The sequence below is a fragment of the Peromyscus eremicus genome, chromosome 8a, assembly GCF_949786415.1.
Source record: "Peromyscus eremicus chromosome 8a, PerEre_H2_v1, whole genome shotgun sequence".
NCBI lineage: Eukaryota > Metazoa > Chordata > Mammalia > Rodentia > Cricetidae > Peromyscus > Peromyscus eremicus.
Window position 1 is genome coordinate 59,280,815 of NC_081423.1, and position 21,859 is coordinate 59,302,673.

The 21,859-nt window shown below is 45.3% G+C and overlaps 1 protein-coding gene across 1 annotated transcript in view; it reads right to left on the reverse strand.

Annotated features, from left to right (window-relative positions):
- Vps53 (VPS53 subunit of GARP complex) overlaps positions 1-20,870 on the reverse strand; it is a 149,487-nt gene extending 128,617 nt beyond the window's left edge. The window contains exons 1-4 of the mRNA XM_059271221.1: positions 20,659-20,870; positions 15,503-15,583; positions 5,766-5,815; positions 2,827-2,893 (exon numbers count right to left, since the gene is read on the reverse strand). Coding sequence (XP_059127204.1) covers positions 2,827-2,893; positions 5,766-5,815; positions 15,503-15,583; positions 20,659-20,745 — 285 coding nt within the window. The 5' untranslated portion in view covers positions 20,746-20,870. The remainder of the gene's footprint in view (positions 1-2,826; positions 2,894-5,765; positions 5,816-15,502; positions 15,584-20,658) is intronic.
- Positions 20,871-21,859: the final 989 nt, after the last annotated feature.

Genomic DNA, 21,859 nt, shown 5'->3' on the forward strand with positions numbered 1-21,859 from the left:
GTGTCTTGGGGAACTAGCACACACCAAGTAGTAAACACTGCATCCTGGGAGAGTCAGTCCGGGAAACAGGGTGTCTTGGGGAACTGGCACACACCAAGTAGTAAACACTGCATCCTGGGAGAGTCAGTCCGGGAAACAGGGTGTCTTGGGGAACTGGCACACACCAAGTAGTAAACACTGCCTCCTGGAGAGTCCGGGAAACAGGGTGTCTTGGGGAACTAGCACACACCAAGTAGTAAACACTGCCTCCTGGAGAGTCCGGGAAACAGGGTGTCTTGGGGAACTAGCACACACCAAGTAGTAAACACTGCATCCTGGGAGAGTCCGGGAAACAGGGTGTCTTGGGGAACTAGCACACACCAAGCACCAGTGCTGAGGAAAGGCCGGAGACGGGCTGCGTTCTGACAGACAACAGAGGGTATGTCAAGAGGGAAGAGTGGCAGCCATGAAACGTAGGAAATAGAGATGCATAAAACTAAAATGGGGCTGGGGCAACGGCTCAACAGGCAAGATCCTCGGTTCTCAAGCATGAGGACCTGAGTTCAATCCCCAGCACCTATGGAAAAGCCAGGTGCAGCAGCGCACACCTGCCGTCCCAGCAATGGAGGCAGAAACAGAAGGAGCCTGGGGGGGCTTGCTGGCCGGTCTAGTCACATTGGTGAGCTCAAGGTTCAGCTGCTCTGTCGAAAATATAGGGTAGAAGCAACTGAGGAAGACATCTGATTTTGATCTCTGGCCATCACACACACACACACACACACACACACACACACACACACACACACACAACGCAAATAAGGGGGCCGGAGAGATGGCTCAGCAGTTAGGAGCACTTATTGCTCTTGTAGAGGACCCAAGTGAAGGGACTCTAGCCAGCCTGGGCCTGGTAACCATGGCCTGGCAGGCCTTGCCCTTCTCCCTGATTCCCTCCGCCTTGCTGAAACTGTTAGATTATATTCCTAAAGCTAACTACCAAGGACTATTCCCTTCTTTGGCCACTTTCTGTTCCTAAGGCTGACTACCAAGATCCAGCTATCAAAGTATTGAAGTCCAGCAATCAAAAGTCCCCTTTGATTCATCTAATTAATATGCCCAATCAAAATTAAACATCTCATCCTAACATGGGTTTCTCATTTTACCTTTATAAACGGCCATTTGTCTATGGGCCACGTCTGTCCCCTCTCTATGCAGACGGTCCTTTGTCTCCTGGGACAAATCCCCTGCCCGTCTCCCTTGTTCCTCCAGCTCCTGTCTTTGTCTCTTATTCCCTGCCCTCTGGGGCAAATGAATCTTTGTGCTGAGAACTTGCTCGAGGGTTGGGAGTGGGGGTAGGGGGTGGGGTGGGGTGTCCTGAACCGATACTTTTCCTTTCACTGAGTTCAGTTCCCAGTACCCATATGATGGCTTACAACCATCTGGAGCTCCAGTTCCAAGGGGTCTGACACCCTCTTCTGACGTCCATATGTGCGCCAGGGACATATGCAATGCACATACATGCAGGCAAAACATTCATACACATAAAATAAAAATAAATATAAAAAACTTCAAGCTAGGAGGTGGGGGCAGCACACACCTTTAATCCCAGCACTTGGGAGGCAAAGGCAGGCGGATCTCTGTGAGTTTGAGACCAGCCTGGTCTACAGAGTGAGTTCCAGGAAAGACACCAAAACTACACAGAGAAACCCTGTCCTGAAAAACCAAAACAAAACAAAACCAAAAAAAAAAAAAAACCCACTTCAAATAAATAAACAACAACAGCAGCAAGAAAAAACCAACTGAAAAATGTAAGAGTCAAGACATCTTCGAGCCATAGCAGCAGAACAGGATGTTGCAGATAAAGTTCTACCTAGAGTTAGACCCTTTCTTACACTCTGACCCTGCACATCATGAGAGCTGTTTTCAGAAGCCCGCTGTCCTATAAGCTCCCACCCCAGCTCTCAGCAGGCTGAAGTGGGAGGACCGGGAGTTTGAGGCCAGCCTAGGCCACGCAGCTATCACTACCAGTGGCTCAGCGGTGGAACACTGGTCTAGTGTGCACAAGGCCCCGGGTTTGATCCCCAGCACTGCAAAAGCTGAAGAGGACAAAGGAGAAGAGGGAAGCCATCCCAACAGCGCGGCTGACCTAAGTGAACTAAACGAAAGGGAGGGCCAGCCAGCCACTGTGGAGAGGAAGGCGGGAAAGGCACGCGCAGCATTTCTGTTAGGACAGCAATCTCTGAAATACACTGCCAAACACAATCCAAGTAGAAGAGAAGCTGGTTAACAGATGACATCTGCCCTTTGGTCACCGAAGAATACCTCCTCCCCACAGGCTTCCTCCCCCTCCATCCCCTCGCAATAGCCCTCCCTAGTGAGGAGGAAGGAACTACACGAAGCTGAAATGAACCCAGTTCTGCGCGCTGGCGAGACAGGTGTGAGGAACCATGGCTGCCTCACGTCAACATCTATAGCAATCAAACTAATACTGAGTCCCCAACAACCAACTGACAGACAGAGGCAGGGACTCGAGTTAGGCATGGTACATAAGACCTGTCTGAGGTGGTGAAAAACTAGGACCCTTCAGTTTGTCTATCACAGCCTGCAAGTTGCTGGCCCTGGGTCAGCTGTGTATTAATACACGATCCGGGTCTGGAGGACACCGTGTGAGAGCTCAGGGCTGGCCTGGAGATGCTACCCCTGCCATGGTGCAGCATGTCACTCATGCTTCCTGCTGCATATGGAACAGACTAATAAGGTGCAAACACATGATCAACATTCTGGTCACTTGGGGTTTGGGTCTTTATGAAATTAGGGACTGTAACTAATGTGGAGAGATTCATCACTTACTTGCCTTCCATCCTGCCCCACATTTGTCTGACCTCTTACGACAGTCCGGATATTGTCATCCAGTCTCCTGGCAAAAAAAAAAAAAAGATAGGATATGAGTCATTCCAATCAACTCAACTCTGGGTAGACCAAAAGAAAGAGAAAGTCAGTAGCTCACTCATCAACCTCTGCGGACTGCACCTATTTAATGCCACAAACCACACGAGCCCAAGCGATGAAGAATGGGGCCTCGGAGCAGGCAGCAGCGCCAATGCAAGAAGCCGCCACCAGTGCAGACTTAGCGTTACCTTTGTTTAAACACTGGAAGAGTTAATATTCAGAAGCTGGCTGAAAGGACCAATAAAACTGTGAACGGCCGGGCGGTGGTGGCGCACGCCTTTAATCCCAGCACTCGGGAGGCAGAGCCAGGCGGATCTCTGTGAGTTCGAGGCCAGCCTGGGCTACCAAGTGAGTCCCAGGAAAGGTGCAAAGCTACACAGAGAAACCCTGTCTCGAAAAACAAAAAAACAAAAAAACAAAAAAAAACTGTGAACATTTTTCACAGTTACAGATGTTTTATAGAAATAAGCCAGGAAATTCAAATCAGCACCTGCAAAATCCTAACTTAGGTGACCAGAGTCAAGGAGCCAGTGTGGTCTCTGCACTCAGTCCTTATTCTTTGTGCCCCATGGTGCAGCCTGTCAGAGGCAGATCTATGGCTTCCGGGATGTCTCTTCCCAGGGGCTCAGCAAGGGCCACTGCATGGCGCCTCGGCCAGAGGAATTCCTATCAGCCAGCTTCATTTTGCACTTGAAGAATCTATTTAAGGTATGGTAGCAGGAATGCAGGAAATACCTAGCTGACAGGGCTCTCTGGATCGCCAGGATGTTTCTACTTTCTATATAAACTCTGGCAACTTCGAGGTCTCCTCTAGAGCCATTATAACTGAAGCCAACAAAACAACAAGGAGGCTTTTTTTTCTCTAAGATTTACTTATTTTATGTGTGTGAATGTTTTGCCGGCATATATGTATGTGTACCAAATGCATGCCTAGTGCCTGTAGAGGTCAGAAGAGGGTGTCAGATCTCCTGGAACTAGAGTTACAGATGGTTGTGAGCGGCAACATGGGTACTGGGACCTGAACTTGGGTCCTCGGCGAGAGCACCAAGTGATCTTAACCCCTGAGCCTTCTCTCTAGTTCACCTTTGTGCTTACTAAGGCACCAGTGGAACAATACATTATAGAGCAGTGCCCTTTACCGAAAGACTAAAGAATGTTAGGGAAAAAACTCATCTTCTAGACTCAAAATGAATGCTTTCCATTTCCAAAATAAGTTTTCTCATCAAAAACAAACTGGACGTGGTGGCGAACACCTTTAATCCCAGCACTCAGGAGGCAGAAGCAGGCAGATCTCTGAGTTCGAGGTCAGCCTGGTCTACAGACCTAATTCCAGGACAACCAGGGGCTACATAGAAAGACCCTGTCTCAGAAAAAAACAAACAAACAAAAAGAAACAAATAAACAAACATACAAATGCACACAAAATCTCCAAAATACATTTGAAGCAATGAAATCAAACTACTTATATAATGAAAATACACTTATTTAGTGACTATTAGGTACCAAATTTATAAACCTAGACCTGGATAAGCCAGAACAAGGTCACTGGGCAGGAAGTACCTGATATGGACAAACAGGTCTTGGTTAACTAAAGTCTTTAATTCTGGAACACTTCCAAGTCAACCGGCTGGTCCAATATCATTGTTATAGGTAACCAAGAGGTATAACCCCATCTCCATATCTGAGTATTAGCACTACAAAAGATAAGCCTACTGAAGGAATAAAACCATTAAAATACTGTACAAGAGCTTCTACCTCCTTTGAAAGTTAACTTTTTCTCCTCCTCGTCCTCCTGCTCCTCCTCTTCTTCTTCCTCCTTTTTTTTTTTTTTTGATAGGGTCTCATGTATCCCAGGCTGGTCTCAAACTCACCATGTAGCCAAGGATGACCTTGAACTTCTGGCTGCCTCGTCTCTAGCTCCCACATGCTGAGACTACAGGTGAGTGCACCCACATCTGGTTTATGGGTTTATGCCACGCTTAGGATTGAATCCAGGGCTTCATGTCTGCTGCGTCAGCACTCTACTGAATTACATCCCCAGTCCTGATGAACAGACCTGTTTTTGTTGTTTTAGGACAGGGTCTCACTGTACAGCTCTAGCCAGCTGGGAACTCTATATAAACAGGCTGCCTCGGAACTCAGAGAGCCTCTTGCGCTCCAGCCATTTTGGGGAAAAAAACTATGAACTGGGATTCTTCAGAAATTATGTTTTGTTTTTTCTTGAATAAAATATCCCTCCCTTACCCCCATCCTTACTTTGTAACCTGGCTGATAACAGGCTACCCATTTTTGTAGCTCACTTTTCAAAAACAATTATAACCTGGTCCCGTCTTTCTAGGGCCTAGATCTGCTTATATGGCAGGACAGACGAAGTCACCGCCTTGATGTAGCCCGGCTAATCATGGCAGTATGTCCAGGCTTCAAGTAACTTGAGTTTAAAACCTTTTTTTTCTTGGCAGAGTAATGTGAAATTAAAATGGGGAAGATATTTCATATTTAATACTAAGCTTTAAAAAGAAACCTGTTATCATTGCTATGTACCTTGATGCAGAGACTATGATGATAATAAAAGAAAGTACAGACCAAAAAAAAGAAAAAGGTGTGCACCACCCCAGCCTGTGTGGTAACCATTTTTTTAAACAGAGTCTGCTCCAGTTCCCTTCATTTTGCACGGGCAGTTAAACACTGGCCAAAGCTCCCTGCCATAAAGTTTACATAAAAACCCATGAGAAAGAATTATTTTTAAATTTGAGATTTTGGTGCTTTCATCAAAAAGTGTGATTCAGAGATGACTAAATTAATATGCTTTCACTAATTAACAGTCATATGGTGTTACTTACCTTATTTTCAGTCTAATTTTGTTCACGACATCATCTATGTTTGCCAGAGACTACAATGAAGAAAAAAAAGTGTTGGCTGTTAGTTCACTTTCTGGAATTCTCTTTCACGGGGAAAGGATGGTACCTCAAGAAGTTTAATCTTGATACTACATTTAATTCTCTTAAAAATCACCTTATTTGAGAAATTGTTTTTGGTTTTGCGTGTATGTGCACATGGTACACACGTGTGCATGTGTGGATGTATGTTTGCATATCCCGTGAGCACACGTATGTGCACAGGCCGAGGCTGACATCAGCAGTTTCCTCAGTCCTCTCCACCTCATGTATTGAGGCAGGGTCTCTCACTGGAGCCAGAGCTCACCAGTTCACCTAGTCTTCCCTGCCAGCTTGCCCTGGAGACCCCCCTGTCTCCACCTTCAGGGTGCTGAGACTGTAGGCAAGCCACCACGCCCAGTCTCTACATGGGTGCTCGGGATCCAAACTCAGTCCCCACGCTTTCCCTCAGCAGTGAGTGCTGAGCCATCTCCCCAGCCCAGATCTTTTGAGAACTAAGCAGTAGCTGACAGATGCACCCATTCTCTTCAAGTTTTCTGGGAACACGGCCACAGTGGTCAACTTCCATGTCCACGGTTGCTTGTGGACCACAGCGGCAGAGTTGGGAAGTTGTGACAGGCACTGCAAGGCCTATAAAGCTTATAAGACTGTCTGGACCTCCATGGGAAGTTTGCTAACACACAGTACATAAGGTGGTGGGCTTCATGTGGTGGTACACTCTTTCAGTTCCAGCATCAGGAGGCAGAGCCAGGTGGGTCAAGGCTGGCCAGCACTACAAAGTAAGACCCTGTTTCAAAAAAAGAAAAAAAGAAACTCCAGCAAAGAAAGGGGATGACTGAATACCGTTGTATGAAAATGTCTAGTTCTTCCTCACAAAGCACTGCTGGGGAGAGCCGGAAACCAGCGTGGGGACTGCACAACCCCACCGACGGGCTTCCAGAACAGGTAAAATTACTGCTCACCTTAGAAGCCAGGACTGTAGAAAGCCAAGAGGCCCTCTAAAGACAGCGTGTTAGTCATCAAGGTCCATTGAGTAATGGTGCCCTTCAATTGGGAAAACTAACCAAGCTACTCAATATTTGTTTGCTAAAGCCGAGCATAATGGTATACACCTGTAATCCCAGCACTCAGGAGTTTGAGGCAGGAGGATCATGAGTTTGAGGCCAGTCTACTTAGTGAAACCCTTTCTCAAAGGAAAAAAAAAGAAAAATACAGTTTGGCATGGTGGCACACACCTTTAATCTCAGCATTCAAAGCAGAGATAGGTGAATCTGTGAATTTGAGGCCAGCCTGGTCTACAGAGTGAGTTCCAGGACAGCCAGGGTGGCAAGAGAAACCCTGTCTCAAACAAACAAACAAATTACATACCTCTCTATAGTTTACATTACAATTCACTAAGCAAATAAAGTTATTTTTATGAATGTAGACGTGGTAGGAAAATGTCTGGGAAGACCATATATTGTAACATGCCAGTGCCTGGAATCTATAGAATCTGAATTAGTAGCTTGAGGAAAAGAATAACTTCAATGTTTCTTCTTTTTGCCTCTGAGTATTTGCCTACATTTTAACTCATCTATAATGACTGTCACAGAATAGTAACACATACAGACCTAGACAAAATGTGGTGAAATGGTGCCCCCTGGTGGAAGATGGAAAGGATGGTAATTTTCTAATTCCCTTTTCCTTTTCCCTAACAGAAACTTTTTCTCAGGAGGAACTACGCTAACAAATTGCTTCTGGCTCTCTGCTGACAGAAGGAAGCCAGAAACTTTCCATGACCAGACCTGAGATGCCACAGTAGCCTGTTCACATCTCTCCCTTTAAGCTAAGGTTTATTCTGAATTTTCAGAAATCCAAGAGTAGTCAGTCAGAGAGAAGGTGAAATTCAGAAAAGAGAAGCTGCTTTAATGGGAAAATCCAACTCCACTGGGATGAATGTAGTCCTACTCTGTTAGGTTAGTCCCTTCAAACTGGACTGGGTGTGATTTAGATCACCATCCATGCAGGAACAGCTGGTGAGTTGTCCAGGACCTCTGGCATCGCCAACTCCCTCAACCTCCGTTAGTGTCTAAAACAAAATGGGTGTGACAGTTCCTGGCATACTAACTCTGCTGGAACCCACTCTTAAAACAACAATCATGATTACGTGTGTGCGTGTGCGTGCGTGCGTGCGTGCGTGCGTGTGTGTTACTGTTGTTTTGAGACGGGGACTCACTGTATAACCCTGGCTGTCCTGGAATTCACTTTGTAGACCAGGCTAACCATGAACTCACAGCGATCTGTTGCCTCTGCCTCCTGAGTGCTGGGGTTAAAAGTGTGCACATATTCTTTAAAATATTTTTATATTTTAATATATAATATTTGTTATATTTAATATATTTAAAGAATACATGTATTTTTTAAAATATTTTTTATATTATGTTTTTAAAATGCAGTTGCACATCTGTATAATTATTTTGGGTGATTCTTAGAAAACAATGCTGTGGTTTAATCCTTCTTGTCTAAGGATTATCAAATTCAAGAAATGGCTGTATATATTCTCTAAAAATTTTTTTGGGGGGGCGGGGCGGTGGGGGGTAGAAAGACAGCTCAGCAGTTAAGCGCACTTGCTATTCTTCCAGAAGATCTGAATTCAGTTCCCAGCACCATGTCAGGCACCTCATAATTGCCTGTAAATGCAGCTCAAGGGACTCCGACAACCTTTTCTAGCTCCTGCTAGAAACACTCAGCATACACAGATACAGACACACATATACACAAAAATAAAAAATAAAATTTTTTTATTATGTTTCATTTGTGTGTGTATGTGTGTTTGTGTGTGTGTGTGCGTGTGTGTGTGTGTGTGTGTGTGTGTGTGTGTGTGTGTGTGTGTGTGTGTTTGTGTGTGTACAAGTACCATGGCTTCAGGGCAAAGGTCAAAGGACAGCTTGTGAGAGTCTGTTCTCTTCAGTTATGTGGTCCTTAGACTTAGTGGCAGGTGCCTTTACCTGCCAAGCCTTCTCATCAGCCCATGTATATCCTCTCTCTCTGTCTCTCTGTCTCTGTCTCTGTGTCTTTCTCTGTCTCTCTGTCTTTCTCTGTCTCTCTCTATCTCTCTCTCTCTGTCTCTCTCTCTCTCTGTCTCTCTCTCTCTCTCTCTGTCTCTCTCTCTCTCTCACACACACACACACACACACACACACACACACACACACACACACATACACACACACAAGGTTTTAAAAAATGTTTTAAAGCCTGGTTGTGGTAGTGCACACCTTTAATCCCAGCACTCAGGGAGGCAGAGGCAGGAAGATCTCTGAGTTAGAGGCCAGCCTGGTCTACAGAGTGAGTTCCAGGACGGCCAGGACTGTTTCACAGAGAAACTAAAAATGAGCAACAAAAATTTAAATGTTAGTATAAAGGGCCTGGAGACATGGCTCGGTGATTAAGAGCACTTGCTGCTCCTTCAGAGAACCCGGAGTCATTCACACTGGTGGCTCCCACCATCTGTAGCTCTAGTTCCAGGGGATCCAACACCCTCTTCCAACACTGTCTTCTGGGTTGTGGGCACGGACACATGTGGTGTAGTTACATGCAGGCATAACACTCATATACATAAAATAAAAAATAAATTTTTTTCAAATTAGTATTTGAGAAAACTAGCAGTCAGGAATTTGTCATCACACCTTTCTAAATCAGGGATACTACCAAAATTAATATGATTTATATATCCATATATAATTATGTATATAGCATATATAATTATAAATTATAAGATTGTTTTAATTACAAATATAAAATAGTTATAAGGTATTTAAAATTGTTAAAACATATACATGACCAAAAATTTAGGCAGTAAGAGTGAGCAGTGAAATGCAGCCTTCCGCTTGCCCTGGGCCACCTGACCCCGGCTTCTCTACTTTCTCTGAGTAAAAGGCACACCCAAGGGTCAACTGCACTGTGCCTTTTCACTCAGCTGTATGCCTGGGAGACCACTCCACACCAGTCCACACTGACTGCACCACAGCATTCAAGCACCACCTCTTGAATTTGATAATCCTGAGACAGGAAGGTCTTGGTTAAACCACAGCACTGTTTTCTAAGAATCACCCACAATAATTATGCAGATGTACAACTGCATTTTATAAATCAGAGAGGGCCAGTGAGAGGGCTCAGCAGGTAAAAGAACTTGCTGTATAAGACTGGTGAGTTGGATTCCCAGACCCTACAATGAATGGAGAGAACTAACTCCAAAAGCTGTCCCCTACCTCCATGAACACACACACACCATGGCACAAATAAATCTGCACACACACATGCACACAAGTATAAGTAAAATAGCAAAGACGTGCAGACAAAGCCCATTGATAGGAAAAAAAAAAGATTAGGTCATAAGGGCATATTTATCTGATGGCCCTTCCGCCACCCCTAGAGACAATGGACAGGCAGGTTAGGAGACCACAAAAACCTGGCAGTCCAACATAAGGTTATCAACAGAACAGAAAGAGGACTCAGGACATAGCTCAGTGGTAGAGCACTTGCCTAGCATGCGTGAAGCCCTAGATTCAATCCCTAATTCATTCATTCATTCATTCTCTCTCTCTCTCTCTCTCTCTCTCTCTCTCTCTCTCTCTCTCTCTCACTCACTCACTCACTCACTCAAAAATATCCTACACTTCATTTGCTGATAGATTGACAGCTTTCCTTTGGACAAGCATGAGGGAGAGTGCTAACATTTAGGGTGGTCATTTCACAGAAATTCTTTTCCTTAACCCTCTGAGTCATATACTACCATCCTCCTCCAAGTTAAAATTTAGGAACTAGATTCTGACAGGACACATCTTTGTCTAAGGTTGTAGAGATCTGTTTGATTCTAGGCCCACGTTCTATCACTGAGCTACACTCCCAAGCCCTGCTACCTCTCTACAATGGCTGGCCTTCCTCTCCACCTGTGTCTGGTGGAGCGGACACACCCCACAGCTCAGTGCAGCCTATGATGTGGGAGTCTTCCCTGGAGCTGGAGGAAAGGCCTGTGGAATCCAGTGTCTGGACACGTCACCCCAAGTAGTACATCTTCTCTGACAACTACTAATCTGGTTTGACTGTAATGGGGCTGGACTGCTAAATGTTTCAACTATTAAAAAGCATTTCCTTCATTTTAATAATTCCTCAGGAAGGTGTAAGTGCTGTGAGTATTACATCCTACTCTCCTCTCTATAAAAAGATGCTTTTTTAAGAAATAGACTAAAGTAATTTGTCACCTGGGCTTTGTTTGCTCTTTTTTCATTTTTTCTCTCTTCTTGATAATACTCAGAGCATCTTAAGGTCAGTAGAAATTCTTTTTTTGGAATTACTTTTTAGACATGATTTTGCCATGAGACAAGGCTGGCCTTAAATTCATGACCCTCCTGCAGCAGGGTTACAGGTGTGTACCACAGTTAAAAAGTCAAAAAAGTTTGTTTAGTGATTTATTTAGTTTATTTATTTTATGTGTGTCTGCACATATGTATGTGTACCAGGTATGTGGTACCTGAAAAGGCTGTAAGAGGACACTGGAATGTGTGGAAATGGCATCTCAGATGGCTGTGTGGGTGCTGGGAATTGAACCTGGGTCCTCTACAGAGCAGTGCTCTTAACAGCTGAGCATCTCTCCAGTGCCTTATTTAGGTTATTTTGAGTGTTGCAAGTAGGCCACGATGGGTCTTACACTCTCTAAGTATCCACACTAGGCCTTGAACTCCTGATCCTCTTTCCTCTAAGTGCTGGGATTACAAATGATACCATGCCCAGCTAAGTTCTTTTTTCTGCCCCCAAATTTCTTGATTATGCATATTCTTTTCTTTTCCCCCTTTTCTTTTTTCCAGCATTAGAATTTGAACCTTGAGGCTGGAGAGATGACTCAGTGATTAGGAGCATTCATTGCTCTTCCAGAGGTTCTGAGTTCAATTCCCAGCACCCATATAGCAGCTCACAACCATCTATAATGGGGTCTGATGCTCTCTTCTGGCATAAAGGCATAATGCAGATAGAGCTCTCACACATAAAATATACAAATAAATAAAATTTATAAAAAAGATCTTTAACTTCTAACCTCACAAATACTAGACAAATGCCCTACCACTGAGCTATATCTCTAGTTTTTTGTTTTGTTTTGTTTTTTCTCTTAAGCTAGGAGTCTTGCTAGGTTGCTCAAGCTGGTCATTAACTCCCAGACTCAAGCAATCAAGTGCTAGGATTATACTGGTTTTCATAAATTCTATAGCATCTCCTCTCAAACCTCCAGTAATGTTACAAATGATCCTCTAATTCACTACAAGGAAGCTAAAAGTGTTTTCCAGATCATGGTTAGCACAGCTGGCACATGTAGGGACCTCTATTAAGTACAGAAAGCTGAGATTCCCCTAGACTTGATGAAGGGGACACACCTGAGGATTTGTGGCCCCCACTCCAGTTGCAGAATCCACAGACATGCAAGCCACTCAAGAAAAATAAAGCCCCATTGCCTCACTTACAATGCCACTAAACCTTCATATGTAAACATCTTTGAAACAATCTAAATTTGAAATTATATTTAGTAGGCTCATGGTATATACAGATGGGTTTTGCCCAAGAGTTAAAAGAATTGATAAGGCTGGGCAGCGGTGGCGCACACCTTTAACCCCAGCACTGGGAGGCAGAGGCAGGTGAATCTCTTGTGAGTTTCAGGCCAGCCTGGTCTACAGAGCGAGTTCCAGGACAGGTTCCAAAAGCTACAAAGAGAAACCCTGTCTCGAAAAAAAAAAAAAAAAAAAAAAAAACTAAACAAATAAACAAAAGAATGGATAAGTTAGGCCAATACTTCCTTCTACTTTTCCATGATGATCCATGGGAATCTGGGCTGGTAGATGGCCGGCTAAGCATAACTCTAGGACCAGGAAAATAGAGTGCGCCCTGACCCTGTGTTCTGCACTTTCTGACTTGCTGTAAGAAACGTGACTGCATACTATCATGCATATGGAAGCATGATCAGATAAGACACAGAACTGAATCTGGAGAAAACAAATGCTTCACTTTAAAAAGCATGTGTGTGCATGTGCATGTGTGCGTGTCTGTCTCTGTGTGTGTGTGTACAGTCATTTCAGAAAGAGGTGAAAACCTGGCAGTTTCCTATGTGGCTTTCTAACACTGATTGTTTGTTTGTTTAGTTGAATTGGCATTCTTTCTGTTGTTGTTGTTTTGAGACAGGGTCTGGCTGTCCTGAAACTTGCTATGTACAGAAGACTGGCCTCAAATTCACAGTGATCTTCCTGTCTTTGTCTCATGCATGCTGGGATTAAAGGTGTGCGCCACCACCTCCCAGCAAGTCAGCATTTTTGATAAGCAGAAAGAGGCTATCTTAAGCTGGTTGTTACCAAGCCTCTATCACTAGCAAACCCCAACTCCCCTTCACAGAAATGTTGAGCAATGAAGACTACTTACAAAACCTCCAAAAAGACAATCACACAGTGTAACATTTTTCAAATTTTATTTTAAAAATTAATGTATTTTTTAAAACTAGACTGTCAAACCAAAAAAGAGAGAGAGAGAGAATTTGTTGTTAAAGTCAGGAAAAGATGGACAATATTGGTAAGTTCAGTGTGAAGGTATGTTTGTTAGGATACCAACAGTGATGGGGAGGATGCACCACACTTCTGAATATCCACCTGCGTATTTCCACTCGATGGCCCCAGTGAGCTGCTCATGGCCTACACTGCTCACACCCTCCTCTGACCCTGTTTACCACGGATACCTGTTCTTCCCCTTGCAACACAGAGAAAAGGTGCCAACACCTGCCAAATGGAGCAGGCTACAACCAAAGTTTAACATCCTTAATGTACGTCTCATTCCTCAGGGAAGCCTCTGGATTCGGAACCCTGCTTGCACCACATCCAACACTGCATTTCAGCTGAGCATTCTGCATGTTTACTTATAGCTTGGCTCATTCTCCTCACCACCAAGGCCATCAACACAGTGGAGAATCCATCGCTGCTAAATGTTTAGAATGCCTAGTGCAATCAATACCAGATCAAACTAAATCTTAACAGTATATAAATGTACGTGCTATGAAGAATTATCAAGGCAGACCATAAGTTCTGAGATCATAATGACTATCTCGCCGGGCAGTGGTGGCGCACGCCTTTAATCCCAGCACTCGGGAGGCAGAGCCAGGTGGATCTCTGTGAGTTCAAGGCCAGCCTGGTCTACAAAGTGAGTTCCAGGAAAGGCGCAAAGCTACACAGAGAAACCCTGTCTCAAAAACCAAAAAAAAGACTATCTCCCATCTTCGAATCAACTTCTCTCCTCCAGCCTCACCAAATTAGGCAGAGTAGGCCCTTTTCTATTGAGGAAAAGAATGGATGGATTTTATCTGCATAGGCCTCTACTTTCATCCCTTCACGCACGAATGGGGGGGGCTCCATCTCAGGCTGTGATCTCTCCACCCAGCCTCTTCAAGGCTCTCCGCATTCCTCTGATGCTCTGCCGTCTACTCATCTCTTGTCCTCCAGCCTCCCACTTTTAGAGTGACCTTTTTCCTGGCTTCCTGTCTATCTCTGTCTAGAACAATGTTTCACAAGATGTCATAGGCCTGGTTCCTGTGTCTAGTAAGTCTTGGTGTAACAGAAACTGCCTAAGAGAGAACCTCCCTTTAGGTTCTTTCATAAGAGCCCTGTCTATGCCACCATGTTCGATGGCTACACATGCTCCCAGCAGATCGTCAGCCGTCCTGGATCACTTCTTGTTGATTTCTTTCCTATCTTCTTTCTCACACTGCACTCCAGGAACTAACCTGCTACATTGATCATTTCTCTCTAGTCTCTAACACAGTCCCATAGATGACTGGGGAGTTGACTGGCTGACTGAGAACTGGCCGAAAGCCCCTAGGTTTTATTTCCTAAGAAACCTCTCATCTTTCCACTGCACTCTTCCTTCCGTCTCCTCCCTGCATTCAGCAGTGTCCCTTCTGCTTGGACCACACACACACTCAGTGGCAAGGCTGCATTCCCGTGTATGCCCAGGACAGTGACTGACAGCACACGACAAGTACCCAGTAAACATCTGCTTAGTGAACAAATGAAAAACCCAAAGTCGAGCATGGTGGCACACATCTGTCATCCCAGTGCCAATGAGGCAGAGGCAAGAGGATTATGCTGGCTATACAGTGAAGATCATGCTGGGCCATATCGGCCCTGTGTAGAAAGAGAGAGAGAGAGGAGGGGGACAGAGGGAGGGAACGTGGGAGGGTGGGCCAAAGTCTACCTGGCCTTCCCTCAATTTTCCGGCTTCTAACTCAGAATTACTGTAAGAAAACCCCATCTAGGCAAACCACACAACCAGAGAACATAAACGAAATGTCTACAACCTCACACTCCAAATGCTGCGTGTAAGTTGGGGTTTACTCCCGCCTGCCTCGCGCCCACTTCCCCCTCCTATGTTGTAAGACCTCAACTCATACACAAAGTTCAGTGAGGTGGGAAGGAGACTCTCACAAACTAAAGGGACAAAATTTCTAATAATGTGCTCTGCAAACAAAGAACTCCACGCTGGCTCCATTGGCCAGCTGACCCAGTTCGTTACAGTGGAATTTGATTTGATTTAATGTCATTTGTTTATCACAACAATCACAACACACAGGGTAAGCTGGAAGCCACTGGGAAGAAGGAAACCTAAAGCTGTATACTTACTTGCTCTGTTGGGAACAGAGTGTTGATATACTCAACGGCATTGAAGTCAGCTTGATCGAGAGGATCCTGGCTTGGAAATACCTACAATAAAAACAGGGGTAATTGATTAAGCATCGCTTTGGACACCATGGATATACACAGGTCTGTTTTGGCTTTCTTGGTTTTGGTTCCAATTAGAAGGAACAGGACCAGCAGGATGACTCAGGGACCAAGGTACTTGTCATGCAAGCCTAGCAACCTGAGTTGGATCCCCAGAATCCACTTCACAAAGTTGTCCTCTGACCTCCACAGACATGCTGTGACATGTGCACCCACACATCACATCATGTATACACACAGAATAATACTAAAACAAGGGAATAAAATTATAATAGGGGATTCAAAATTCAATCTATTAGACAGTAGGTTCTTGAAGACAAAACAAAAACAGAAAAATTCCAACTTTTTCATTCTCTTTTTTTTGTTTGTTTGTTTTTGGTTTTTCAAGACAGGGTTTCTCTGTGTAATTTTGGAGCCTGTCCTGGATCTTGCTCTGTAGACCAGGCTGGCCTTGAACTCACAGAGATCTGCCTGGCTCTGCCTCCGAAGTGCTGGGATTAAAGGCATGCGCTACCACTTTTTCACTCTATAATGCTTCACATATAATGGATCCTCAAGAAAATGTGGACACAGGAATGGAGGAGACAAGAGTGGAGAGCCACAAGAAGACAGAGGCCAAGGAGCACCAAGCAGCGCCAGCAGCCAGCAGAAGCAAGGAGTGCCAACACAGGAGTCTTCCTGAGTCTTCAGAGCAAGTGTGGGCCTGCAGACGCCATTTTCTCACATTGTTTGTTGTTCTGGTTTTTTGAGAGATGATCTTACTATGTAGCTCAGGCTACCCTGCAACTCATTATATGGCCCAGGCTGGCCTTGAACTGGTCCTCCTGCCTTAGCCTCCCAAGTACTTGGATTACAGAGAATGCCTGGCTCCTGCTAATATTTTTGATTCAAGATTTTAGACTTCTAGCCGGGCGGTGGTGCACGCCTTTAATTCCAGCACTCGGGAGGCAGAGCCAGGCTGATCTCTGTGAGTTTGAGGCCAGCCTGGTCTACAGAGCAAGATCCAGGACAGGCACCAAAACTACACAGAGAAACCCTGTCTTGAAAAAAAAAATAGGTAAGAGGATGGGTTATAAAAGGCTGGGACATGGTGTCCGCCTGGGAGATGGTGTGTGTGCACACATGCACCAGAGTGACTATGGAGGATCGGGAACTCAAGGTCAATCTCAGCTGCACAGTGAGTGAAGGCCTACACAAGACTTTCCAACACAGGCGTGTGGGGGCAGAGACTGACAGGATTAGATTCAGCAGGTAAAATCATTTCCACCAAGCTTGAAGGCCTGACTTCAGTCTCTAGGTCCCACATGTTGCAGAAGAGAACTGACTTGACTCTTGCAAGTTAGCCTCTAACTCTGTGGTGCACATGTATACATGTACACACACACACACACACACACACACACACACACACACACAGATGTAATAATTAAAACAACAAAAACAAAACAAAAAACCAGAAAAATCAGTGACCCCCTAGGTACTCCAGACATATATAACTCTGAAGCAATCTTCAAAGGAGCAGCCTTCCTATGAAATTGAAGGTTACAGAATCATGGCCAGGTGGTGGTGGCGGCAGCGGCTGCATACGCCTGTGAGTTCGAGGCCGGCCTGGTCTACACAGTGAGTTCCAGTGCAGCCAGTGTTAATATTCTGATCCCATCCCTCAGGACCACCCTGTATTCTGATGTAAAAGTCTCTTTTTAAACTCTGCCCATTTCTCTCTCTCTCTCTCTCTCTCTCTCTCTCTCTCTCTCTCTCTCTCTCTCTCTCCCTCTCTCTCCCTCTTTCTCTCCCTCCCTCTTTCTATCTCTCTGCCTCTTTATCTCTTATTATAATAAACTCTCCATGTGATGCATTGTCTGGGTTGTGTATCACTGGCCACCGCCATGCCCTGCATGGTGTACATCTGCCCAGCCCACAGCTACATCTTCTCAGCTACATCCTGCATGTGTGGGATACCCTCGGGGGTCCCCCTGCATAATAAAAAAAAAAATCATAACAGCAAGGGGTGCATGGAGAAATGCTGTCTCAAAAAACAAAACAAAAAAGGAATCAGAGAGATGGCCCAGAGTTAAGAGCACTTGCTGCTCTTGCAGAGGACTTGGGTTCAGTTCTAAAACTCATACAGCAGCTCCTCGAAACTGCCTCTAACTCCTATTCCAGGGAATCTTCTGGCCTTCAAGGGCTCCCAAATGTATGTGGCATACATAAACTCACTCAGACTCACACATAAACACAAAATAGTAAATAAGTAATTTTTTGATTTAAGAATAAAAATGAATGAATCAAAAAGTCTTCTAAGAAAGGCAGAAGATGGTTATTAGGAGAGTTTATGGCTTCCATGATATAAACGGCAGGTGGAGGCAAAGTCAGTGAGAGATGAAGCTTAGCGTTTTATTTAAAAGCTTAGCATTTTCACTTTTGTGCTGTCCACCTATGGTGGGAATACACCACACATACATGTGATTATACAATTAATTAAATGCCCTCGGCAGAGGGAGTGCTGGGAACAGGGCCTGCCATTGAGATCGGGTATGAGGAAGTTAGTGAATTATTCACTTCCTCTGACTGCTCCCAGTTCCTTCATTCCTCTCCTCCTGCTCCTGGGCATTTAAGAGATTTCATCCCAGGCATTAAGAGATTTCACACAACACAGCCCTTGACTTACGCTACTCATCCAGTGCACTTATAAAGAGAATGCCTGGCCCCAGCGTTGGCAGAGAAAACACTAGAGTTATCAGAAGACCTTTAGACGCTGAATTTCATGGGCACTTTAAAGAATTTCAAGAGGAACATGGCTGTAGTGGTACTCACTTTATGCACTGCCTCTGGAACTCACCTCCGGGTAAAATGTGATTCTGTTATATCAACCCTTAACTTGATACTCTTTACAATAATGTTATTGTACAAGTACTTGCAGGATTTTTAGGATCTGGAACTATTAAAGAAAAAAATCTATATTCATCTTGACATCAAATGTCTGCTGACTAAACCTTGAAAACTCGAGAATAGAAACTGTAGCGGGGCAGTGGTGGCACATGCCTTTAAGCCCAACACTCAGAAGGCAAAGGCAGGCAGATCTCTGAGTTCTGAGTTTGAGGCCAGCCTGGTCTATAGAATGAGTTCCAGGACATCTAGGGCTACACAGAAACCTTGTCTTGAAAAAAAATAAAAATAAAGAAAATGTATTATAACATGTGATAATAACAACAATGTGACATTCAGATATTTCCAATTCAAACAGTAACTGACTGTATTGTTTCTTCCATCAGAGTCCACATTTTCTGGCTGAAGGAAACAGATGCTGAAGGAGCATGGCCCCAGCACTTCAAGCTTTACCCAATGGGATATCAGCCTTGGGATGCAACAAATGTGGTTTATAGGAGCAAAGCTAACATCCCCCCAAAACACACACAGAAAATCTATAAGTGGGAAAATATAAGCACTGTATTTAGTACAGTGGCAGACCCAAGGCTAATTATTAATGGTCAAGCTGGGTCTACCAAGCGAGTTCCAGGACAGCCAGGGCTACACGGAGAAGCTCTGTCTCAAAAACGCAAACAAAAAGTATTAATTGTCCACATATACTAATTAGCAGTAGTAGAATTAATGTTATTGGGCACACTTCCCCATAGTCATTAAGTGAGGCATACTCTTCCTTTTCTTTCTTTTGCACTCGAACTGGGGATTGAACCTAGATCCTCAGGCACATGAGACAAGTGCTTTAGCACTGAGCCGTATCACTAGCTCCTAATGTGCTTTTTCTTACATCATAGCCCCATGTTAATTCCTTAAAGGAAGATCTTTTTCCCTTTATTAAGAACAAAACCTATACGGGGGGCTTAAACAATTACGTCTAATACCTTTACCATAAATTTTAATATACTGGACAAGGGGATTTAGTCAAGAGAACTTCTTGTTGGGAAGCGAGGACTCCTAGGAATATTCACCAACATAACCCAAATAGCAGGAATTCTCAACCTTTTAACATTTTTACTGTATTTATGTGTGTGAGACCTATGTGTGTGTTGGGCAGGCGGGGGGGGGGGGGGGGGGGGGGGGGGGGGGGGACGACGACGACGACGACGACACACGTGTATGTGTACAGGTCAGAAGTAGTTCTCTCCCTCTACTTTGAAGGTTCTCAGGCCACCAGGCTTGGTGGCAAAGTGCCTTTACCCACTGAACCATCTCACTGGCCCTCAACCTTTTAACTATGGTAAAGGTCTGTCTTAGTTTGCTTTCCATCGCTGTGGTAACACACCATGACCAAAAGTAACTTGGAAAGAAGAGTTGATTTGGCTTACAAGTGCATCATCAGGTGAAGCCAAGGCAGGGACTGGAGCAGAAACCATAAGGAACACTGCTTACTGGCTTGCTTTCCATGGCTTGCTCAGCTTGCTTTTCTATACAACCCAGGCCCAGCTGCCCAGGGATGGTACCTCGCTCGCACAGTGGGCGGGGCCATTCTACATCATCAACCAAGAAAATGCCCTACTGACTTGCCCATGGGCCAATCCGATGGAAGCAATTCCTCAACTGAGGCTTCCTCTTCCCAGGTAACTCCAGCTTGTGCCAAATTCTCCTTTCTCCCTCTCTGCCTCCCTCACCAGCATAAGAGCCATTTTCCCAGTATGACACTCTCCCCCCCCCGCCCCCAATGACACCACTTGCTTCCGGAATGGAAGTCTCCCGCTGCCAATTCCAAGGGCTTAACTTGAGAAAAGGGAGAAGTAGCACTAGTTTGGGAAATGAATGAGGTCTCACAATCTCCGATAATTTGAATTATCCAGTCACGGGGTTTCTCCTAGGTTCATCCTGTCCAAAAGCACAGCATCTCGGCCCAAACCCAGCAGGGCGTGACAACCTGAGCCTAGAGAGGACAACCCAGCCTAGAGCTCGGTCCATGAGCTGAGAAACCCATTCCCACCTCCACCAAAATCCAGACCCCTCTGCGCACCAGGACGCCACCCTTCCAGCCTAGGAGGGTGGGTTCCGCCCGGACCCAGAGCTGCCCCCTCCTCTGGAGCTCCCTCCTGAGGGGGTGGAGCGCTCACCTGCTCGATAGCTAGCTGCACCTCAGGCGTGAGCTGCAGCACGGCCTCCAGCTCCTCTACGAACTCCAGTTCCTCCTCCTCCATCATCCTGCCGCTCAGCCCCGACGCCCCGCTCCGACCCTGCTCCTGCGCTGTCACCAGGACCCCAGAACTGCAACCCACCAGGTTCAGCGCTCGAGAAAGCCGCTATTCTTACAGCTAGCCCGGCACTTCCGGAGAGCCGGGCACTTCCGGGAACCGGGGGACTCTGGGATAGCGGAGGACTGACCTCTGGAGGCATGGCTGTCAAGTCCCAGGATTATCGTCAGACAACCCCTAACCACAGGTTCCCTGGTCGCCCGCCCGTAGCCAATCCTTAAACCGATGGAGGTCCTCTCCACCTCGCCCATGGCGCGTCCCCCCACCGGCGCCTATGTGTGGCGGGAGCGCCCCAGAAAGCGGCAGCCCCTGGCAGTATCGCGACGGATGGGCAGCAAGCCCGGGGGGCTGCGAAGCTAGCGTGCCACCGCTCGTTGGGCCCCCTTGGTAAGGGCTATGTGTCCCCCCCCTGCCATCGGGAGTGAAATAACCCCAGCTGGTAAGTGGCAGTGTTGCCAAGGACATTTGAAGGTTGGGAGAGCGCTGTTCCTTAGATAAGGATCCACTGGGCAGAGTTGTCTGAAGCCTCCTTGCTAGGCTGGGGGTTGGGGGAACGAAGCGACCCAACGTTGGGAAGTGTTTTTTGAGACCTAATAATATCCGAGCTGTACATCCATCCGTGTTTACACTCTTGATAAGCCTATGATCTTGAACAAAGTACTTTGATCTGCCCTGCTTACGCTACATTAGATGGGGTGAGCATTAAATATTGGAAGTATTATGCAAATTTAAGCTGGTAGTACAGGAAATGTTAGGATGTCTAGCCTCGTACATCACAAAGAGAGGAGCCAGATCACCCTGTGGAACCACTTTTCCAGTACGACCTGGAACAATGAGGGAGTTGCAGCCAAGGGAAGGTTGCCTTACCAGTTCAACATTGTGAAACCCTGGACAGAGGAGCTCTGGCCCTGCTGAACTTATATTATGTTTTGAAGTTGCTTCAGTAATATTATATATATATATATATATATATATATATATATATATATATATATATATAATATTATATATAATTTGCTCTATTTCATTTAAAAAACATTGCAGTGTTGGGGATGAAACTTCA